Raw genomic sequence first — 23117 nt, 5'->3', positions numbered from 1 at the left:
TGATATACACCTGAACATCAGCAGGAGAGGACTCTTTAAAGTAGAGACACTACACACTGATATACACCTGAACATCAGCAGGAGAGGACTCTTTAAAGTAGAGACACTACATACTGATATACACCTGAACATCAGCAGGAGAGGACTCTTTAAAGTAGAGACACTACATACTGATATACACCTGAACATCAGCAGGAGAGGACTCTTTAAAGTAGAGACACTACATACTGATATACACCTGAACATCAGCAGCAGAGGACTCTTTAAAGTAGAGACACTACATACTGATATACACCTGAACATCAGCAGGAGAGGACTCTTTAAAGTAGAGACACTACATACTGATATACACCTGAATATCAGCAGGAGAGGACTCTTTAAAGTAGAGACACTACATACTGATATACACCTGAACATCAGCAGGAGAGGACTCTTTAAAGTAGAGACACTACATACTGATATACACCTGAACATCAGCAGCAGAGGACTCTTTAAAGTAGAGACACTACATACTGATATACACCTGAACATCAGCAGGAGAGGACTCTTTAAAGTAGAGACACTACATACTGATATACACCTGAACATCAGCAGCAGAGGACTCTTTAAAGTAGAGACACTACATACTGATATACACCTGAACATCAGCAGGAGAGGACTCTTTAAAGTAGAGACACTACATACTGATATACACCTGAACATCAGCAGGAGAGGACTCTTTAAAGTAGAGACACTACATACTGATATACACCTGAACATCAGCAGCAGAGGACTCTTTAAAGTAGAGACACTACATACTGATATACACCTGAACATCAGCAGGAGAGGACTCTTTAAAGTAGAGAGACACTACATACTGATATACACCTGAACATCAGCAGGAGAGGACTCTTTAAAGTAGAGACACTACACACTGATATACACCTGAACATCAGCAGGAGAGGACTCTTTAAAGTAGAGACACTACATACTGATATACACCTGAACATCAGCAGGAGAGGACTCTTTAAAGTAGAGACACTACATACTGATATACACCTGAACATCAGCAGGAGAGGACTCTTTAAAGTAGAGACACTACATACTGATATACACCTGAACATCAGCAGGAGAGGACTCTTTAAAGTAGAGACACTACACACTGATATACACCTGAACATCAGCAGGAGAGGACTCTTTAAAGTAGAGACACTACATACTGATATACACCTGAACATCAGCAGGAGAGGACTCTTTAAAGTAGAGACACTACATACTGATATACACCTGAACATCAGCAGGAGAGGACTCTTTAAAGTAGAGACACTACATACTGATATACACCTGAACATCAGCAGGAGAGGACTCTTTAAAGTAGAGACACTACATTCTGATATACACCTGAACATCAGCAGGAGAGGACTCTTTAAAGTAGAGACACTACATACTGATATACACCTGAACATCAGCAGGAGAGGACTCTTTAAAGTAGAGACACTACATACTGATATACACCTGAACATCAGCAGGAGAGGACTCTTTAAAGTAGAGACACTACATACTGATATACACCTGAACATCAGCAGGAGAGAACTCTTTAAAGTAGAGACACTACATACTGATATACACCTGAACATCAGCAGGAGAGAACTCTTTAAAGTAGAGACACTACATACTGATATACACCTGAACATCAGCAGGAGAGGACTCTTTAAAGTAGAGACACTACATACTGATATACACCTGAACATCAGCAGGAGAGGACTCTTTAAAGTAGAGACACTACATACTGATATACACCTGAACATCAGCAGGAGAGGACTCTTTAAAGTAGAGACACTACATACTGATATACACCTGAACATCAGCAGGAGAGGACTCTTTAAAGTAGAGACACTACATACTGATATACACCTGAACATCAGCAGGAGAGGACTCTTTAAAGTAGAGACACTACATACTGATATACACCTGAACATCAGCAGGAGAGGACTCTTTAAAGTAGAGACACTACATACTGATATACACCTGAACATCTGCAGGAGAGGACTCTTTAAACACGTAAAGAGTTTTATCAGATCATACTTCAGGAGCTTTTGTTCTTTAAGTGAGTGTTTTATATTTAAAGTGAAGATCAGAGTCAGAACAGGTGGCATTCCTCCACTTCTCTATATTAATGAGATTCTTTTCATTTCTAATGAATTCCTCCAATATGCCCGGGGGAGGGCGGAGGGTCTTTGTTGGATAATAATGGGAGGGGGGGGGGAGGCAGATGGCCGACAGGACGTGAAGACAAAAGTGAGTAAGAGTTTCTCCGTCTGAGCGAGAAGACACAACACAGGGAAGATGGGGGGGGGGGGTCAGTTTGCACATCAACCTGATATGAAATATAGATCTTGGCGCACAAATAATAAAGTAAACAAAGACCTGGCACGCAGTTATCGGTCAAAGAGCTAAACTCTTTGTGTTTTCTGAAGGCACTTGACTTGTGTTAACTTGACCTGATCTTGTCTTTGCAGCCGCTTCATTTGTACTGGTCTCTAGCAGTAGATGAACTCGGACTTGTCCCTGACGTGTTTCATCTCAAAGTGTTTTCACTTGGAATTGTGTCTCGTCTCTTTCCTTCGGTTTGAACTGTAGCTTGTTTTGATGTTGTTGGTGTTTTGACAGGAAACTGTCTTTGTCTGATCTTCAGTTTGACTCAGACTCGTCTCTAATAAGCGTTCGATCTCAGACTCTCTTTATCTTGTGGACTTGGACTTGTTTTAACTCGGACTTGTCTCGGCTTTGTGTTGGCGTTTTATTTAAACGTGTCTCGGTACATTGACTCAACCTTGCCTCTTCTCATTGGTGTTTGGACTCAAAATGTTCTTTGTGTTCGTTCGACTTGTGTCTTCTTCTCTCTCCTTGGGTTTTAACTCGTCTTGGGGTTGTTGGTGTTTTGACTGTAAAATGTCTTCATCTGATCTGCATTTTGACTCGGACTCGTCTCTCTAATGAGTTATTTTTTAGAAAAGGGAATAAAAACTGTTTTTGAGTTCAGCTAGGAACACTTGTTGAATTAAAATATTCCCTCAGTGGGGAAATCTCGTCTCCCAGCTGTCCAGGTTTCAATGGGGGGGGTCAGATGTGTTTGGGTTCATTGTGCTGCCCCCCCCCCCTCTCTGTTAGCGCTCTGTTAGCACACTGAAGCTCCAGTCCGCCGTGCCCTTTGACCTCTCAGGAAGTAAGCCTCAGAGCTCCTGATTCTGCAGAAGGCATGTGTTTCAATAACCAACGAGTGTTTTTAAGGGTTATTTATTGCTGCTGGAGGAAGAGCTTTGGTCAGACCTGCTCACAGGTTCTGAGAAAGTCCTGGATAAGTCCTGTTGTCATACAGCAGGACATGCATCTGCATCCTTTATAGCAGGCCTGAAGACACATCTATGTTGATATCAAAATGGTCTCAAGGTTTGAAGTCTATTTTCAGAAAACAACTCAAACCAACCTGTCAGTCTCCGTCTCCAGTCTGCACTTCTGAATCTTTATTGTGTTGATCGGGCTTTTCTCGGACTCGTTGACGTTTCTTTTACTCGAACTCGTCTCGTCTTGTTGGTGTTGGCTCTGACTTGGACTTGTGTCTTTCCTTGGCTTTTAACTCTGACTTGTCTCAGCGTTGTTGGTGTTTTGGATGGAAATTATCTTGTCAGACTCGTCTCTAATAAGCGCTTAGTCTTAGACTTGTTGTCTTGAGGACACTGGACTCGCTTATCTTCACTTGTTTAACTCGGACTTCTCTTGGCTTTGTGGGTGTTTTACTTACTAGAAATGGTCTTTTTCATTTGTCCGTTAGCCTTGGACTTGTGTCTCGTCTCTTTCCTTGGCTTTTAACTCTGACTTCTCTTGGCGTTGTTGGTGTTTTGACTCGTGTTCGACTAGAAATGATCTTTTGTCTGCATGCATTTTGACTCGGACTCGTCCCTTATGAGCGTTTAGTCTCAGGCACTGGACTTTTATTAACTCAGACTTGTCTTTGTGGCAGTTTTATTTGTACTTTCATCTTTTTTGACTGGGTCTAGTGCATTGACTTGTCTCTGGAGTGTGTTTGGTGTTTTGACCGGCTGTTTTATCGCTAAAGACAAACACAATGGATATTCACGGAGCTGATGGCAGACTGAAATAAGTATATACTCGTGCAGTTTTACACACTGGGCTTCTGTGTTAGAAACATGCTGAACTACACACTTCCTCCCCGGGAAACATGTGGAAACTGAAGCTGGGGTGAGGCGCTGCAGCTTCTTAAAATAGCAGCGGTGATGATCTCAGAGAAAATCACTCGACATTCCTGCAAAACCAAAATAAACAGTGGACAGAAAAGTCTGGTTTAACGTCATGGAAGAGGGGAAGAAAGAGGGGAGGAGAGAGGGGAGGGGGGAGGCTATACAAAAGCTGAGTGTGCCTGAAGCCCCTCCCTTCCTCTGTTCTCCCCTCAGAGAGGAGGGGGAGGAGGGAGGAGCAGCTGGAGGCTCAGAAGAGAGGAGGACGAGCATGAAGGAGCTTCACTGAGCAGCAAACACACAACGGTAAAAACTTTCTTCCTTTTGTATCCATCTGCCCGTCTGGGACTGCTTTGGTACTTTGAGGGAAATGAGTTACGTGCACTGTTTGAGTTAAATACCTACGACGTAAAACAAGAGGACACTGGTTGAACCAAACAAGAAGGAAGAGGGGAGGCGTGTGGCGCAGTGCATAGTGCGTTGGTGTTGGGATCAGGGGGTCACAGGTTCAAACCCCACTGCTGTCAGCATGTCGTTGTGTCCCTGAGACGCTTCACCCCAAAGTGCTCCTGTGGGGATTGTCCTCAGTACTGAGTATGTGAGTCGCTTTGGATAAAAGCGTCTAACAAGTGACATGTGATGTACTGAATACTTGAAATCATAACTGTAGTTTGTGGGAGCAGCAGTAGAAATACGTACAGAGGTGATAGTACTGCTCGTTTCAGTCCTTGTTGTGGTAGTAGTTGTAGAAGAAGTAGTTCCTGTCACAGCTGTATTCACTTCTGTTCATGCACCTTCATCATGGCTTTGTTTTAGGGTTTTTAATATGAAAGAAATGGGTTTTAAATCCTTTAGATATCTGTGAGAGAAATATCATTTCAAATCAGTTTGCAGATGTTCATCTTAATGCATGTGTTTTATTGAAATACCTACGGCATGTTGTCTAAAAGAGGAAACAGTTTGACCCAAATGAAGAGGAAGACTTTAAATCAGATGTAAATAAATCATAACTTTGTAGGAGCAGCAGTAGAAAGAGGTTGTAGTACTGATATATAGTTCTTGTTGTAGTAGTAGTTCCTGTAACACCTTTATTTACTTCTGTTCATGCACCTTCATTATGGCTTTGTTTGTTGATTACTGTCTTATAGTGTCAGTGATCTTGATCTGAGATAGTACGGAGGCCTACAGGTGCCAACTCGCAGTGGCGGCGCTAGGGGGTAGCTACTTGGGCTCAAGCCCCGTATGTTTTCTGAAAAGCCCCGGATGTTTCATTTTTTTTTTTAAAAACGTCTCGCGAGTAATGTGCAGTACCGGAGTCCACCAGAGAGGCAGCCACTGCGGGACATTAGCCTGCGTACTGCGTAGCCTGCCCTGAAGAAGAAGTGATCCTTCCTAGTGCCTGACGAGTTTTAAGCTAATAGCCTATACAGTTATGGATATTAGAAAGTTATTGTCATCGAAGCAGCCGGCGCCACAAGCTGCAGCAGCAGCAGTATCAGCAGCTGACAACAATGTCATCACCAGCAGTGAAGAAATGGATGATGTTTCAAGTTTGTGAATCTAATGGTGATATCTGCACTCTGGCTGACTGAGCAAGAAGTGAAGAAGAGTGGACATGGAGTAACCACACTAAGTATACCCTTATATGTTAGTCTGTATACAGAACATGACTAAAAGTTATCCTAAGATGTAACGTTAACCCTTCATACCTCAGTCTACTTTTAAGACACTAAAATAACGTATTCCAATTTGTATTTTGTTTTCGTGCGTGGAATTATACCGGCTCTCGTTTCAGTACACATAACAACGGAACTGACAGGCAACCCTCTGAATCAGACTCCGATTGGCTGTGACTGCATCCACTCAGAGTGTCCGATTCAGAAACGTGACTCTTACACTCTTTACGTCACAAACAAAGATGGTGGACGAGAATATATCTATAAAACGATAAGCAATGCGCCAGAATCAAGGTGAGACTATCCGCACCCTTTAAAACTCTACGCACATTCGTTTCACCGAAATAAGTAAACGACTATTTGAGTGAGTTAAGGCATTAGTTTGCTTCATTAAAGGGTGTTAATGAGTGTTCTCCAGTGCCTTTTGTCCGCTTTAAGGTGTTATTAAGGTTAATGTTGCTCTCAGAGTGCACCAGATTGATGCTTTCAACTTCAATATCTTCCCCCCCAACCCAACAACTCCTGGGCTAAGCCCCGGATCTCCTACAATCCTAAATCCGCCACTGGCGCTAAAACTCCTCCATCAGGAGAAACAGCTTCAGAAAGGATGCAGATATAAAAACCCAAAAGTTCCACATGAAGAAACATCTCCAGCAACTTGACAACACATGAGAGTGACGCACACAGCTCGAGACCAGGGGACACTAAAGAGTGACGCACACAGCTGGAGACCAGGGGACACTAAAGAGTGACGCACACAGCTGGAGACCAGGGGACACTAAAGAGTGACGCACACAGCTGGGAGACCAGGGGACAGTAAAGAGTGACGCACACAGCTGGAGACCAGGGGACACTAAAGAGTGACGCACACAGCTGGGAGACCAGGGGACAGTAAAGAGTGACGCACACAGCTGGAGACCAGGGGACAGTAAAGAGTGACGCACACAGCTGGAGACCAGGGGACACTAAAGAGTGACGCACACAGCTGGAGACCAGGGGACAGTAAAGAGTGACGCACACAGCTGGAGACCAGGGGACACTAAAGAGTGACGCACACAGCTGGAGACCAGGGGACACTAAAGAGAGACGCACACAGCTGGAGACCAGGGGACAGTAAAGAGTGACGCACACAGCTGGAGACCAGGGGACACTAAAGAGTGACGCACACAGCTGGAGACCAGGGGACACTAAAGAGTGACGCACACAGCTGGAGACCAGGGGACACTAAAGAGTGACGCACACAGCTGGAGACCAGGGGACACTAAAGAGTGACGCACACAGCTGGGAGACCAGGGGACACATGAGAGTGACGCACACAGCTGGAGACCAGGGGACACTAAAGAGTGACGCACACAGCTGGAGACCAGGGGACACTAAAGAGTGACGCACACAGCTGGAGACCAGGGGACACTAAAGAGTGACGCACACAGCTGGGAGACCAGGGGACAGTAAAGAGTGACGCACACAGCTGGAGACCAGGGGACACTAAAGAGTGACGCACACAGCTGGGAGACCAGGGGACAGTAAAGAGTGACGCACACAGCTGGAGACCAGGGGACAGTAAAGAGTGACGCACACAGCTGGAGACCAGGGGACACTAAAGAGTGACGCACACAGCTGGAGACCAGGGGACAGTAAAGAGTGACGCACACAGCTGGAGACCAGGGGACACTAAAGAGTGACGCACACAGCTGGAGACCAGGGGACACTAAAGAGAGACGCACACAGCTGGAGACCAGGGGACAGTAAAGAGTGACGCACACAGCTGGAGACCAGGGGACACTAAAGAGTGACGCACACAGCTGGAGACCAGGGGACACTAAAGAGTGACGCACACAGCTGGAGGACCAGGGGACACTAAAGAGTGACGCACACAGCTGGAGACCAGGGGACACTAAAGAGTGACGCACACAGCTGGGAGACCAGGGGACACTAAAGAGTGACGCACACAGCTGGAGACCAGGGGACACTAAAGAGTGACGCACACAGCTGGAGACCAGGGGACACTAAAGAGTGACGCACACAGCTGGGAGACCAGGGGACACTAAAGAGTGACGCACACAGCTGGAGACCAGGGGACACTAAAGAGTGACGCACACAGCTGGAGACCAGGGGACACTAAAGAGTGACGCACACAGCTGGGAGACCAGGGGACACTAAAGAGTGACGCACACAGCTGGAGACCAAGGGACACTAAAGAGTGACACACACAGCTGGAGACCAGGGGACACTAAAGAGTGACGCACACAGCTGGAGACCAGGGGACACTAAAGAGTGACGCACACAGCTGGGAGACCAGGGGACACTAAAGAGTGACGCACACAGCTGGAGACCAGGGGACACTAAAGAGTGACGCACACAGCTGGAGACCAGGGGACACTAAAGAGTGACGCACACAGCTGGGAGACCAGGGGACACTAAAGAGTGACGCACACAGCTGGAGACCAGGGGACACTAAAGAGTGACACACACAGCTGGAGACCAGGGGACACTAAAGAGTGACGCACACAGCTGGAGACCAGGGGACACTAAAGAGTGACGCACACAGCTGGAGACCAGGGGACACTAAAGAGTGACGCACACAGCTGGGAGACCAGGGGACACTAAAGAGTGACGCACACAGCTGGAGACCAGGGGACACTAAAGAGTGACACACACAGCTGGAGACCAGGGGACACTAAAGAGTGACGCACACAGCTGGAGACCAGGGGACACTAAAGAGTGACGCACACAGCTGGGAGACCAGGGGACACTAAAGAGTGACGCACACAGCTGGAGACCAGGGGACACTAAAGAGTGACGCACACAGCTGGAGACCAGGGGACACTAAAGAGTGACGCACACAGCTGGGAGACCAGGGGACACTAAAGAGTGACGCACACAGCTGGAGACCAGGGGACACTAAAGAGTGACACACACAGCTGGAGACCAGGGGACACTAAAGAGTGACGCACACAGCTGGAGACCAGGGGACACTAAAGAGTGACGCACACAGCTGGGAGACCAGGGGACACTAAAGAGTGACGCACACAGCTGGGAGACCAGGGGACACTAAAGAGTGACGCACACAGCTGGAGACCAGGGGACACTAAAGAGTGACACACACAGCTGGGAGACCAGGGGACACTAAAGAGTGACACACACAGCTGGGAGACCAGGGGACACTAAAGAGTGACGCACACAGCTGGAGACCAGGGGACACTAAAGAGTGACGCACACAGCTGGGAGACCAGGGGACACTAAAGAGTGACGCACACAGCTGGAGACCAGGGGACACTAAAGAGTGACACACACAGCTGGAGACCAGGGGACACTAAAGAGTGACGCACACAGCTGGGAGACCAGGGGCCCAGTCCAATAGTCCATTTAGCTTAGGAACCTTCCTAACCAAGTGAAATGACCCGGAAGTCCCTCAGTGGCAGCCATGATAAGTGCCGTTCCAATTCTCCAAATGAAAGGAAAGGAGGTTTCAAGCTTCCTTTATAACCTCCTTTAGCTTAGGAACCACTGGACCTCCCTCACCGAAAGGAGAGGAGAAAATGCTGCCCCACAATGCATTGCAGCCGCAGCATTTGCCGTCACTCAACAGTCGGCCGTTCACGGACACAACCGATTATGGAAGAAATGATATCATGAAAGTCACGGTGCTCATTAAGCTAAACGTATGTGGTAAGTTGCCAAAGTGCTTTGTTCTGAACGTTCATCAGTATTATAATCAAAGAGAGAAATATGAACGTTAGTTTTTACTGAAATGATCAAATAAAGTCAACATCTCTCAGTCTTTACTGAGCTGTGTGGTTTGTTCAACTTTTAAAGATGTTTGAATGGTGATATACACAGTGATAGATGTTAAGGACTAACGTCTATAATAAATACATCTGTATTGATTTAAGATCTTTCCATCAATCATACGTATTGGGATCATTTGTATTAAAGAGGACCGGAGGGAGAGGGGGACGAGCAGAAGCTTCACTTTCCTCTTTATTTCAATTCAGCTTTGGTCCTGAAGAATCTGTTTCTCTGTTGTCCACGTTCATAAAGCATAAAGCAACAGCGTCAGAGCACAGAGTCTCTAGATGAGTTCACAGGAGTCCCTCGTTCTTATTGAACATCCATGTTGTAGTCCGCTGTATAGAGAACTGTAGTCTCCATAGTTTCCCCACAGCAGCAGACGCTCATTCAGGACGTCCGCTGGAGCATCAGAAACACGTGGGATAGTGAAAGTGCATTAGATTCTCTAAAGCACCGCAGTCTCTTCTCCTAAGTCCTTTTGAGTTCTCCTATCCACTATCCCTTAACCCCGTGACCTTTCACTCAGAGGTCAAGGAATTGGAGATAGGGTTAGAATTTAGGAGCTGATTTTTGGATTATCGGAACGCAACCCGGAGGACACTAAAGAGTGACGCACACTGCTGGGAGACCAGGGGACACTAAAGAGTGACGCACACAGCTGGGAGACCAGGGCTGCTTCTCAGGTCAACTATTTTCATTTCCTCGCTCCTCGGTCCTCGGTCTCACCGGAAGTTGATTTGCCTGCGCCATCTTGAGTACCGTCCCATGGCTCTTATTTCTGCCGGAGGACCGAGGATCGAGGAGCGAGGAGCGATCATGGAGGAGCGATAACCGAGGAACCACCAGACCATCCTCCGATGAAATCCTCAGACACTCGCCCCGCCCCCTTACTGTGTATCGCTCACTGATTGGACGATGCAGTGCATGCACTGATCTGATGCTTCTTGACATGAGAGCAGTTTCCCAGCGGAGTGAAGAAAACACATGAACCTCACGAGAGTCACTCCTCAGTTTATACCGTGTTTTGTTTCAATTCATGTTTCATTTAGTTATAAATATGTGATATATCTGAACAACAAAGTGGTCAAACATTTTTTTATTCATTTATTGGAAACATTTTCATGATCGCTTTTTTCGTTTTACATTTTAAGAATGGCGTTTATCTTTTTTGAGAATGACTTCTTATTTTATTTCATGTATTTGGATCTACAACAGATGATACTAATGTTTATGTCAGTAAATGTGTACTAACAGAGGCGGGGGTGTTTGTGGAAATAACGGGGACAGAACTGGCTGCTGCCAGACGATCAGCTGTGCAGCGTCATCACAAACGGACGTCGCTTCACGTGACGCTCCGGAGGAAAGGACGTCCCATTGCTCTTAAAACTCATTTCCCTGCTTCTCGTGGTTTCCTTGCGTCCCTCCATGCTTCCCTGGTGGGAGGGACTAGAGGCAGGGAAACGACGCAAGTGAGGGAAGCAAGGATTTCATTTAATCGACCTGAGAAGCAGCCCAGGGGACACTAAAGAGTGACGCACACAGCAGGGAGACCAGGGGACACTAAAGAGTGACACACACAGCTGGGACCTTGGTGACGTTCAGGGTGATAAAGCTGAACAACTGTCTCCGTTGTTGGAAACGTACCTAAAATATTGTCTCGTCTTATTTGACAAAGTGGTCACATGACTCCTTCTGATGTGACTGCAGATCTGCTGTGAGCTAGCTAGCTAACGCAGCTAACCCAGGGTTGCCAACTTTGGGTACCTGGCTGCAGTGGCGGCGCCAGAGATTTTCTCTAGGGGGTGCTGTGGGGTAGCTTAACGTTTCATAGAGGGTGCTCAAACATTAAGGGTTTCCCATAAATGCACCAGCGCTACAGTGAAATGTTCTACTGCAACACTCCCCACACGCACACACAGTGCACCCGCGACTGTTACAATGAAGGCTCGATAATCAGCTCACGGCACATGGGTGTAAGCAGGGGTAAAGTGCTATTTTTACAAGTGGGGAGTGGACCTCACCTCCTCTAAACAAATCTAAAAAAGATTTGTTTTTAAATATTGAAGTTAAAAGCATCAATCTGGTGCACTTTGAGAGCAAAATGAAGAGATCTATGGATATATTGTATCTCTCAACATATGAAACAGAACTGTAAACAGATTTTCTATTTCTTTATAGATATTTGGGCGGCGCATGTATATGCTGCGGCTGTTGGACTCGCCAGTTTCGGCAAATTAGTTATTATTTGCACACTTATCTTTACTCTGTTCGTCCAGCACATCTGTTCTAACCCACTGTACAGCAGACAAGACCTTCTGGACATTGGGTTACATGTCGGACCACTGGATATCCCCATTAACGCTCCCGACGACATCATCAGGCTAGCAACGGGTTCACCGGGTTTGTTTACATTGCCTCCCCGGACAAGGAGGCTCCGTAGACGGCGAAGAGATCGCAGGCAAAAGCGAGGCTGTAGAGGAGGCGCTCGTGAGAAGCTAACCCAGGCTCTGCACCGCGCCCCTCTCCCCAGCCTTCTCCTTGCAAATGTGCGGTCTCTGGTGAACAAAATGGACTATCTACGACTGTGGATTATAAACAACAAACGGATTACGGACACAAACATTCTGATCTTCACAGAGTCATGGCTGCATGAGGGCGTTCCTGATAGCGCGATCGCGTTACTAGGCCTTCACTGCACCCGTTCGGACAGAACAGCTGACTGTGGTAAGATGCGCAGAGGAGGACTGTGCATTTATGTCAACAACTCCTGGTGTACAGACAACAGCACCATTACCAGGCACTGTTCTGCCGACCTAGAATTTCTCATGGTTAAATCCAGACCCTTTTATCTGCCCAGAGAATTCACTTCCATCATTACAATTGCAGCCTATATACCACCCGATGCTAATGCTAAGCTAGCTATGAAGGAACTGCATGTAGCCATTAGCACGCAACAGACATTACACCCGGAGTCTGTCTTCATCATTGCTGGAGATTTCACACCCGATGCTAATGCTAAGCTAGCTATGAAGGAACTGCATGTAGCCATTAGCACGCAACAGACATTACACCCGGAGTCTGTCTTCATCATTGCTGGAGATTTCAATCACTCCAACCTAAAGACTGTTCTCCCCAAATTCCACCAACATGTCTCATGTCCCACAAGAGGAGATAAGACCCTGGATCATATACTAATATCAAAGATGCATATAAGGCCCTCCCTCTCCCCCATCTGGGTCAGTCAGACCATATCTCACTGTTCCTTCTACCCAAATACCACCCCCTTATCAGACGAGTCAAGCCCTCGGTCAAGACAGTGAAAGTCTGGCCTGAGGGAGCAGAGTCCAATTTACAGCATTAGCTTCACATCACCAACTGGAACAACGTCGCTTTAACTACCACTATGGATTCCCAAGTAGACATTGACGCATATACCTCTTCTGTTTTGGATTGCATCAACACCTACATCAGTGATGCCACCACCACCAAACAGATCAAAAATATTCCCTAATCAGAAGCCATGGATGGATGGGCAGGTCCTCCAACTGCTGAAGGCACGTGACACCGCCTTCAGGTCAGGAGACGCGCAGGACTACCGTCTAGCCAGGGCTGAGCTGAAACGGGGCATCAAAAGGGCGAAGCACTGCCACAAGCTAAAGATTGAGGAGCACTTTAACACCTCTGACCCCCGACGCATGTGGCAGGGGTTACAGACCATCACAGACTTCAAACCCACCCGGGCCTCCCCCCCCCGTCCACTGACCCCTCTCTTCCAGATGAGCTTAATTATTTTTATGCTCGTTTTGACAGGGTCAATCATGAGGTAGCCACTAGGGCCACTCTCCCTGCAGACCATCTGCCCCTCACACTCTCCACCACAGATGTGCATGCTGAACTGAGCAGGACAAACACACGTAAGGCCGCTGGCCCCGATGGCATCCCCGGACAGCTCTTGTGCTGAGCAGCTGACCAGAGTCCTGACTGACATCTTTAACCTGTCCTTGGCCCAAGGAAAAGTCCCCACGTGCTTCAAATACACCTCCATTGTGCCTGTTCCCAAGCACGCCTCTCCAACAAGCCTTAATGACTACCGACCTGTGGCACTTACATCGACCATCATGAAGTGTTTTGAGAGGCTGGTCCTGGCTCGGCTTAAATCATGCCTCCCACCCACACTTGACCCCTACCAGTTTGCCTATCGTCGGAACAGGAGTACGGATGACGCCATCTCCACAGCACTACACCCTGCCCTCTACCATCTGGATCAGAGCAACACATACGTACGATTCCTGTTCATTGACTTTAGCTCGGCATTCAACACCATCATTCCTTCAAAACTGATTACCAAGCTCAGTGACCTTGGTATCGACCCCTCCCTCTGCAACTGGATACTGGACTTTCTCACAAACAGACCCCAGCATGTTAGAATAGGCAAGCTCACATCCTCGAATCTCATCCTTAGCACTGGTCTCCCACAGGGCTGTGTGTTAAGTCCCCTCCTATATTCCCTCTTCACACATGACTGCAAACCTGTACATGGCTCAAACACCATCGTTAAGTTTGCAGACGACACCACAGTGGTCGGGCTTGTCAGCAACAATGACGAGACGGCATACAGGGAAGAGGTTGAGCATCTGGCAGAGTGGTGCACTAACAACAACCTGGCTCTCAACACCAAGAAGACGAAAGAGGTCATTGTGGACTTCAGAAGGAACAAAGACGGCACGCACTCCCCAGTCCATCTTAGTGGAGAAGAGGTTGAGCGGGTCACCAGCTTCAAGTTCCTGGGAGTCCACATCTCGGAGGACCTCTCCTGGACCACCAACACCTCAGCCCTAGTCAAGAAGGCTCACAAGCGCATCTTCTTCCTGAGGAAACTGGCAAAACTCCGCCTATCCTCCCAGGTGCAAATGAACTTCTACCGTTGCACCATCGAGAGCATCCTCTCCACCTGCATATCAGTATGGTACGGTAACTGCACGGTCAAGGACAAGAAATCACTGCAGAGGGTGGTGAAGATCGCACAACGCATCATCAAGATGCCACTCCCCTCCATAGCCTCAGTCTATGAAAAGCGGTGCCTGCGAAGGGCACGAAACATCATCAGAGACTCTTCCCACCCCAACCATACACTGTTTATCCCCCTACGTGGCACCCGCTCTGGGACACGCTACCGCAGCCTCCCGGGTAGAACCAACAGGACTACGCACAGCTTCTTCCCTTCAGCAGTCAGACTGCTGACAATGAACCCCACGCTGTCCCATACTGCCTAGTTGTTGTCGTGTGCTGTGCTGAAGCGCAATTCTGTATTCACTGTATTTATTATTATCTGTGTATTTATTCCTATTTATACATTTCCCATCTATTTACCTTTATGTTTGTATCATTTATTTTGGTACATACTTCTGATAATTGTGTATGTAACTGACTGTTTTGCACTCTGGTTAGACCATCCTTAAATTTCGTTTGACACTGTGCTTGCATTTTTGTAATGACAATAAAGTAATCTAATCTAATCTAATCTAATTTTACAAATCACTCCCCTTTTAAAACAAACCGTTTGAGACCCACTGACATAACTAGACTCAAGTTAACTATCTAAACACTGAGAGTCCTTTACTTCACCTGAGCTGAGGTTATCTGAAACTCTCAGTCTGACAGGAGAGAGTTCTCCCTCCACCTTGATGTTGAAAAAGCTCCTTATATCCGTTAGCTTGGCTAGCTAGCACCAGATGCTAACCACAACGATCTCCGGTAGATACCCACCAGTGCGCGAGCTCTCTCTCTCGCTCGCTTGCGCACGCACACAAAATGGCTCGTGCCACACACACACAGAGCAGAGCTTGAATGAAACACAGAGACCCAGAAGTAAGCTACTTGTACTCACGAGGCCTATTATGTGCAGAATCCCTCTCACTTTCATGTGGTTTTGATTGAGTGTCCACACGTGGACGTTTAAGGACTAAAAAACGATCCATTTGTCACTTTGCTGTTAGCAAATAATTTGGGGCTCCAGCTAACAGGAAGTCACTCAAGTGTAAAGTGATTTAGCCTATGGGTAGGTCAAAAATCTAATGGGTGCTGGCCATTGGCCTAATCATATCACCTGTGTTGGCTTTATGTTTTTGGTCAAACATTTGTTTGTTTCACATTTGCATTGATGTAATCAATACTTTTTCTGATTTAATTTAATGAAAATAATAATAATAATTTTCGGGAAAAAAAACAAACATATTTCTTGGGGGTGCTTAGGGGGTGCTTTGGCAATCCTGGGGGGTGCTTCAGCACCCCCTAGCTCCCCCCTGGCGCCGCCCCTGCCTGGCTGGAGTGAGATTTTGATATCATGGGTTTAATTACACGTATGCACACTAAATGACTGCTATCGCGTCCGTACCATATATATATATATATATATAGGATATATATATATATACAATATATACAAATACACAATATTGGACATAGACTATAAAGGGCACAAAGTTTCATTCACTAATGAAAGTCAAACACATGTTTGTTTCCACTGTTTTATTGTGACTCTATTTTGGCCTAGTAGAACAATAAGCAGCAGACTTTGACTTGTTTATCATTTCTACTGGTGGTTCGTATTTGAAGCAGCATGGTTCAATCTGACTTCCTTTGATGCACATAATGGATGACAGTGTCCCATCAAGTGCAAGTCTGTTTCGACACTCTGTTTTGTTCAGTCCAATTACTGAGAAGACTCGTTCTGCATCCGCATTAGAGTGAGGTGGGCATAGGACAAGCTGGACCACCTTCCCAAGTCTGGGGAACTGTTCTTTACCAGTTACTCGGCTCTTCTGCGTAGTCAAGTGTGCCCACACCATGTCCATACGATGGAATTGTTCTTCCTCTCCAACACTCACCAGGGCACCTTTCCAGACCATGTCAGGGATATCCGTTTCCTCCAGCATTTGGAGCCGCAGACACCTGGCTTGCTTTTCGTCTAAAAGACAAAAACGTTCAAAAATAATAAATAGAAAATTGTAGTTTTGCATTTTTCATCAATAATGAATATGGGACTACAAACCAGTGGATTTGAAGTAGCTTGTCACGGCCTTGTCGACATGGAGTATGCGGTTGAGAGCCAGATCCAAACTGAGCCACCTAATGCTAAAATGCTGAAGTACCTCCAGAATTCTGAATAGAACAAAAATATGTATTTTAGATTGGCCCTTCAAACTATTTCTGAATCAATGCTTTTGAGTAGAATAAATGTGTTATGTGAGGATAACTTGCCATGAAGCATGTTCTTTCTCTTGGTGCTGGATTTAAACCAGTAGGCAAGATCGACGCAGAAATCTTCGACTTCAAAGCCCGACATCTGGAGGGTTAGCAAAATAAATGTGTTAGTGTTAATAATTTTACAATATGTACAAAGTGGCCATCCCAGTAAAAATGAAAAAAATACAGTTGTGACTGTCAAGTCATTACCTCGGAGTACACCAAGCCACCAGCGTGTGCATTATTGTGCACAATGTGGCAGGGACAGCCAAGAACGTAGATAGATGGATTTTGGTCCAGGACCCTGCTCTTAATCGAATTCCTGGCTCCCAGATTGACACTAGCACTGTCAACTGCAAGGGCCACGCAGTTGGTCCATGGGATACTGTGGCCTTCCAGCACCTCATTCATTTAGTTGAATATGGCCTCAGCAGTGCCACAGCTGGTTCCTGATGTCAGACCCATGTCAAGAAATCGTTGAATCACACCTTGTGAACTCCAAATGTTGACAGTCAGTGGATTCAACTTCTCTCTGCCTGTGACGACACAAATGTATTCAACACTTACTTAATTCTGTGTGACCCATGGTCAACATGAACACACTTACCAGTATCATTGGACCCATCAGTGGCCAAAGAGAAGGGATGATCACATAGATTTTTCACAAGCTCATCCATAAAATAGGGGGCTACACACTTGTTTATGATGGCTGTTGTTTTTGTCCTGACTGAGGAATACTTTTGGGCTATCTTGGAATCAGGGAAACACTTCTTAAACAGCGGACTCAGGTGATCCGAAAAAGCCAATGGGATGTTGTGCTGCACCATTGTCATGGCCACCTTCACTTCGGCTCTTCTGGTCTGTGGTTGTGTAATGAATGTATAAAACACAATCATATATCTACATAGGTGAGTATGCTGCTGTCAGGTCATTTATATTATTTTGACGTTCAATCAGTTTAATGATTTACAGGTTAGGCAAAGTTTATGTGACCCCAATCACTGCGGCTTAAACCCCACTAAATAACCATAACATCACTGTACTTAACCAACTTGTATACTAATCACCTGTGTTTCCAGCTGACCCATCTCAGTGCTTTGCGTTCCTTGTATGAACATATTCATTTTTGAAGAGCTCTCAACCATCTTTTGTTTTTTCAAGTGTGATTCCCTATTGATATGGCGAATCACATCAGCTCTGCCCTGGTGTCTGCATTCTAATTCATTCCTGCATGTGGAACACCAACAATGAAAAGGTGTAGTCCCAGGCGTGATGAATGGTCCACTGGGAATGAAACTTGGAGCCATATGAGGCTGCCCCTGCGCTCTTCCTTGCACACAGCGCCTCACACTCTCTCTCTATGGTCTATGAGGAAGAGATTTAGATATTGAATTAGCTTATTGAACACAAGTGTAGACACTGGCTTAACATGTTACAAATCATAACAAATAACAAGCATAATGGAATCAAAATGTGTAAACGGCAATCTACAATTGTGTAGTTATTTCATAGCAAATGTTACAATAAATAAAATAAAAACAGCTCGCTAGCAGCCTTGGCTACCTGTGAAACCTTTGGGGTATGATATTGTGAACTAGCCAAGTTACCTGCACTTGTGTCTCATCTTCATCTTCCCTCATTGTCTCCTCTGAGGATACTCTGCTGCCTCTGCCTTCCTCTGAACTGTTGTTGGCGAATGCCAGTCCCTCATCTCTTTCTCTCTCTTTAGTCTAAGTATTTCACAAAGCTCTCCATCTGGAATACCAGTTTATTTAACAAAGTCTGTCTTGAATACATACATACATAGTAGTTAGCAAATCATTTGCATAATAAAACACCATTATTGTTATAATATATGTTTCTTTTATTCTTTAAAAGCTAGCTGTTAACATAGCTTAAGCTATTTAGGGGACTGAATTACAACTTTAGCGCCCTTCAAACCTAAAAGTCAAGTGACAATCTTTTAATGTGCTATACATTCTAAAATGTTAACAAACTTTATAAACAAATATGTGGCCTTTATAGAATAGGTTATCTTACTCTAATCATATTTTCAAACATATTCAACGATATCGATAAAGTGCATTGGGCAAACCCACCTTTCCTTCTGTGGAGTTCGCCGTCGACTGATGAAAAGCCTGGCATTAAGACGGATCTGCGCATGCGCAATACGGGTCGGGGATTGACCAACCGGCTCCCACTGCTCTGCTGTCTGTTAACGTTGTTAAGAGTGGTGGGGGCGGGGAGGGAGCGGATCCACAGTTTGAGGCTTTGAGCAGCTGTCAACTCAACATTGCAAATAACCAACCAAAAACGATCGCCGGTTCATCTTGTTTTTGGCGTGAGAATAGTTTGGGCAGCGTGAGAGCGTGAGATTGAGAGTGAAAGCGTGTGTCACACGCCAGATGCGTGAGAGTTGGCAACCCTGAGCTAACCTAGTCATTTCAGATATACTGACAAACTCTAACAGTTATGAAACCTTTGTGTTGTATTATAAAGTTGGTGCCTGTGTGGGTCCATAGCGCTTTTCTTTTTTGCCGAAGGCCAGCATGAGGCCAATCTGGATATATCTTCAGATGCAGAAGATATTTATTTGTGTGTTTCAGTTTTCACTTCTTGGTTTCCTCCCGCAGCAGCGATGGGAAACTCGGACAGTCTCGTCGTCTCTCCGGCTGTATCCTCCGCCTCGCTACGTTTCTCCTCCAGGAGGGAGGAGCTGCCGTCGGCCCGAAGCTGGTGGAGGAGTCAGGGAGTCAGTGGGAGGAAGGGGAGGACGAACACCCCCCAAAACACCTTCATTCCCAACAAGACCTTCCCCCCCAACAACACCGTCACCCCCAAAAACTCCTTTACCCCCAACAACACCTTCACCCCCAACATCACCTTCACCCCCCCACCTTGCACCTCCTGGAGCTACCAGTCCGGAGCAGCCTCTCCTGAAAGGTACCTGCAGACTAAATAATACAATATTATTATTCTCTCTGTGAAAAGATTCTGACATTTTAACTTTTAATTCTAAAAGGTACTGATATTAAAGCACGAATACTACACTGTAAAAGATATTAATATCACACTGTAAAATTATTACTAGTACCACACTGTAAAAAGTAGTGATACTACACTGTAAAAGGTATAACTACCACACTGGGAAAAATATTGATAACACACTGTAAAAGGTATTAATCTGTTAAACCCGAGAGACCCCGGTACCGGGGCCCTCCCGCAACATCTTGCAGGAAACAGTGTCTGAGGTTATGTTCATTTAATAAACTATGAATGTTTTATATCCATGTAACGGGAAGAAACTCATCTAACTGATCTTTTTTTTTTATTTTTTTTTTTAAAAACACAATGCTAACGCTGAGGCTCTGAATTAGCAACGAGCGAAAAATGCAAACAGATTTACTGCACCGAAACTCACTCATAAAACCTTATTATGTATTCTTTCTGCACATCCAACCCATCGATCTGATCATGAGATGACACAGAATCGATGGGTACAGACATCATTACTCAATGATAAGAACTTGCGACTTTATAAACAAAAACAGATATCAAAACATGTGGTGCTAGGTAGCTAAAAACGCTAACATGGTTTACCTGTGTCGTAGTCTGGTCAAAAGTGGTCTTCAATGGCATTACAACGATAACGACGCTGCTGAAGTTAATCCATAGGTTAATCCAATGTGTCTGTGTCCCTTTGAAAGGATTTCTGATCATCCATGAGCAATAAACCTGCTTTTCCGTTTCAAGATGTCAGAGCTAGAGACAGGTTCGCTCTCATGGAAAACTGTGTGCACGAAGCCCCCACCTTTTTGTTTTACTATGCGTGTGTGTGTGTGTGTGTGTGGGGGGGGGGGGAAATCCCCCTTCGATTCTATTGGCTCTAACAGTCAGAAAGAGATGTCAATCAGCAAAATCGAGCAAGGGGGGCCAGAGATATGGAAAATCCACCCAAATGACCCCAGAAGTGTTTTTTTTGCTAAATCTCTCTAAAAAGGTCAGATTTCACTTGTTTTGCATCAATCTTGATACAGGGTACTTATTATATGTTGTACTTTGGATTCCTATAGCTTTTAGTCTACCTTACCATCATCCAAGGTTAGTTTTCACTATAAGTAAAAAAGAATTTTTGGACGGACACTATAATTTACAGTTTTTTACCATGTTCAATCTGAATTTTCTTTAAAATAAAATTATCTATATTGATTCTGACTTTTCTACATCCAACTCACAGGTTTATCATTACTTTGAGGAAAAGGATTATTAATTTATCCCTTTTAGAAGATATGGTCATTTGTTCTGGGAATGTCATTTTGGAGCCTGAGACCTGAAAAACAGGATTGGGGCTGAACAGGTTAAGAAGACCCAATTGTAAAAAGTAGTGATACTACACTGTAAAAAATATCAATAGCACACTGTAATTCAGGTTAAGAGACACAAGGAGGTCAAAGGTAGGATGATACAAATAAAATAAATAATGATTTCTCTCCGACAGATAAGACACAAGTGAATCGATGCAACAATATAAAACCCCATTAAACAAAGTGAACATATAGGTACAACAGAAATACAAATAAAAAGATAATCACTGGCCACTACAAAGGTCTAATTTTAAAGATGGCGTCCAAGATGGCCGAAAATATATATTTTTAAATTATTGATTCTACAGTTTCAACAATTAGAAAGTTTACACATCCAAAACACAAACAAAATGAGTCATCTACAAGTCATTTTGTTGTCTAAACTTGTGTTCTGGGGGCCTAGAAATCCACTGGACTTGTTTAAATTGCATTTAGTTAATATTCAAATCCAATATTTTGGTTTGCCAGTTCCTTATAAGGACATGACTCCATTATTACTCATCCCAGTCAGAGGTGTTGGTGATCTAAGAATCCAATTAGCATATTTATGATCGTAGGAACTACGTTTTTTTGTGTAAGTTTTAGTGTTTCTCTTATTTTCCTGCGATACTGTTATGATTGGCCGTGAAGAAGAAAAGATGAAGGACAGACCATCGGTGACATCAGAGGATGTTCTTCTCCCTGCTGCTGCTGTGTGTCGACAGAGAGATGTTTTGTGAATAATTGTTATACATTAAGTTGTGCATACCATGAAAAATGAAATGAAATGATAAGTACAATTACATTTTATAAATAAAGCTTTATTCTGTGTGTGTCTCCTCAGGCGGCACGCTGGGCTCTTCTCTGGGGGGAGTAACGGGGCTGGAGGGGGGGGTGGCTCCCCCAAAGTGCTGCTCACTAAAGACGGCAGTAACAACAGCTCGCTCAGCTCCGACGGGTCCTGGTTTGATTCCCCATGGGGGGGGGAGCTGACGGACAACCCCCCCTCCACCACCTTCTCCTCGGGGGACAGCGGCCTCGGAGACTCTCTGATCCTGATCCCTGTGTTGAAGACTCTGAAACCCCCATGGCCCCCGGTAGACCCCCAAATATCTCATTTATTGTACTTATTTATTTTTAAAATGTGTTTTTTTATTTACAAGATCTGAGTACTTCTACTTTTACGCAAGTACCTGCTCTGAGTACTTCTCTGTGTTTGCAGACTGACCCCCCCTCCTTCCCCACCTCGATGGATGCCTCTTCTTCTTCCTCCTCCTCCTCTTCGTCAGCGCTGGTGTTGCAGTGTAACTCCCCCCCCCCCCGCTGCCGCCCCTGGGAACAGCCGCAAAGACTTCCTGAAGAGCGTCCGCCGCCTCAGCGACTGGACAGGAAGTCTGACCCGGAAGAAGAGGAGGGTCCAGGTGAGAGACCACCGTCTGATGAGTCTGTTTACTGCCTTTCACTGCAGTTTGTATCACATTAAAGGTCTCCTATCATGCAAGATGCACTTCCTGATGTCTTCTCTACATCACCATGTGTCCCCGGTGTGTCCCCGGTGTGTCCCCGGTGTGTCCCCGGTGTGTCCCCGGTGTGTCCCAGTGTGTCCCCCGTGTGTCCCCCGTGTGTCCCCGGTGTGTCCCCGTGTGTCCCCTGTGTGTCCCCCGTGTGTCCCCCGTGTGTCCCCGGTGTCTCCCCGGTGTGTCCCCGGTGTGTCCCCGGTGTGTCAGGAGACTCTCAAAGTGTCAGGAAATAAAACCCTCTCTCTTCTCCTCCGTACCCACATCTCTAAAAACGGGGAACAACGGATCCAGATTTGCTGGTCATGA

The 23117-nt window shown here is 45.6% G+C and overlaps 1 protein-coding gene across 1 annotated transcript; it reads left to right on the top strand.

The window, feature by feature from the left end:
• Positions 1 to 4455: 4455 nt before the first annotated feature.
• On the top strand, positions 4456 to 22712 carry LOC117548908 (atrophin-1-like; the record flags this gene model as incomplete). The annotated part of the gene is given in 4 exon segments (XM_034220436.1): positions 4456 to 4541; positions 19582 to 19891; positions 22136 to 22414; positions 22514 to 22712. Coding segments are annotated over 3 exon segments (783 nt in total), but the record flags the coding sequence as incomplete, so codon positions are not given.
• Between the last annotated feature and the right edge of the window lie 405 nt (positions 22713 to 23117).

The sequence above is a fragment of the Gymnodraco acuticeps genome, unplaced genomic scaffold, assembly GCF_902827175.1.
Source record: "Gymnodraco acuticeps unplaced genomic scaffold, fGymAcu1.1, whole genome shotgun sequence".
NCBI lineage: Eukaryota > Metazoa > Chordata > Actinopteri > Perciformes > Bathydraconidae > Gymnodraco > Gymnodraco acuticeps.
Note: the sequence above shows the minus strand (reverse complement) of the source record. Positions and strands in the feature narration are given on the sequence as shown.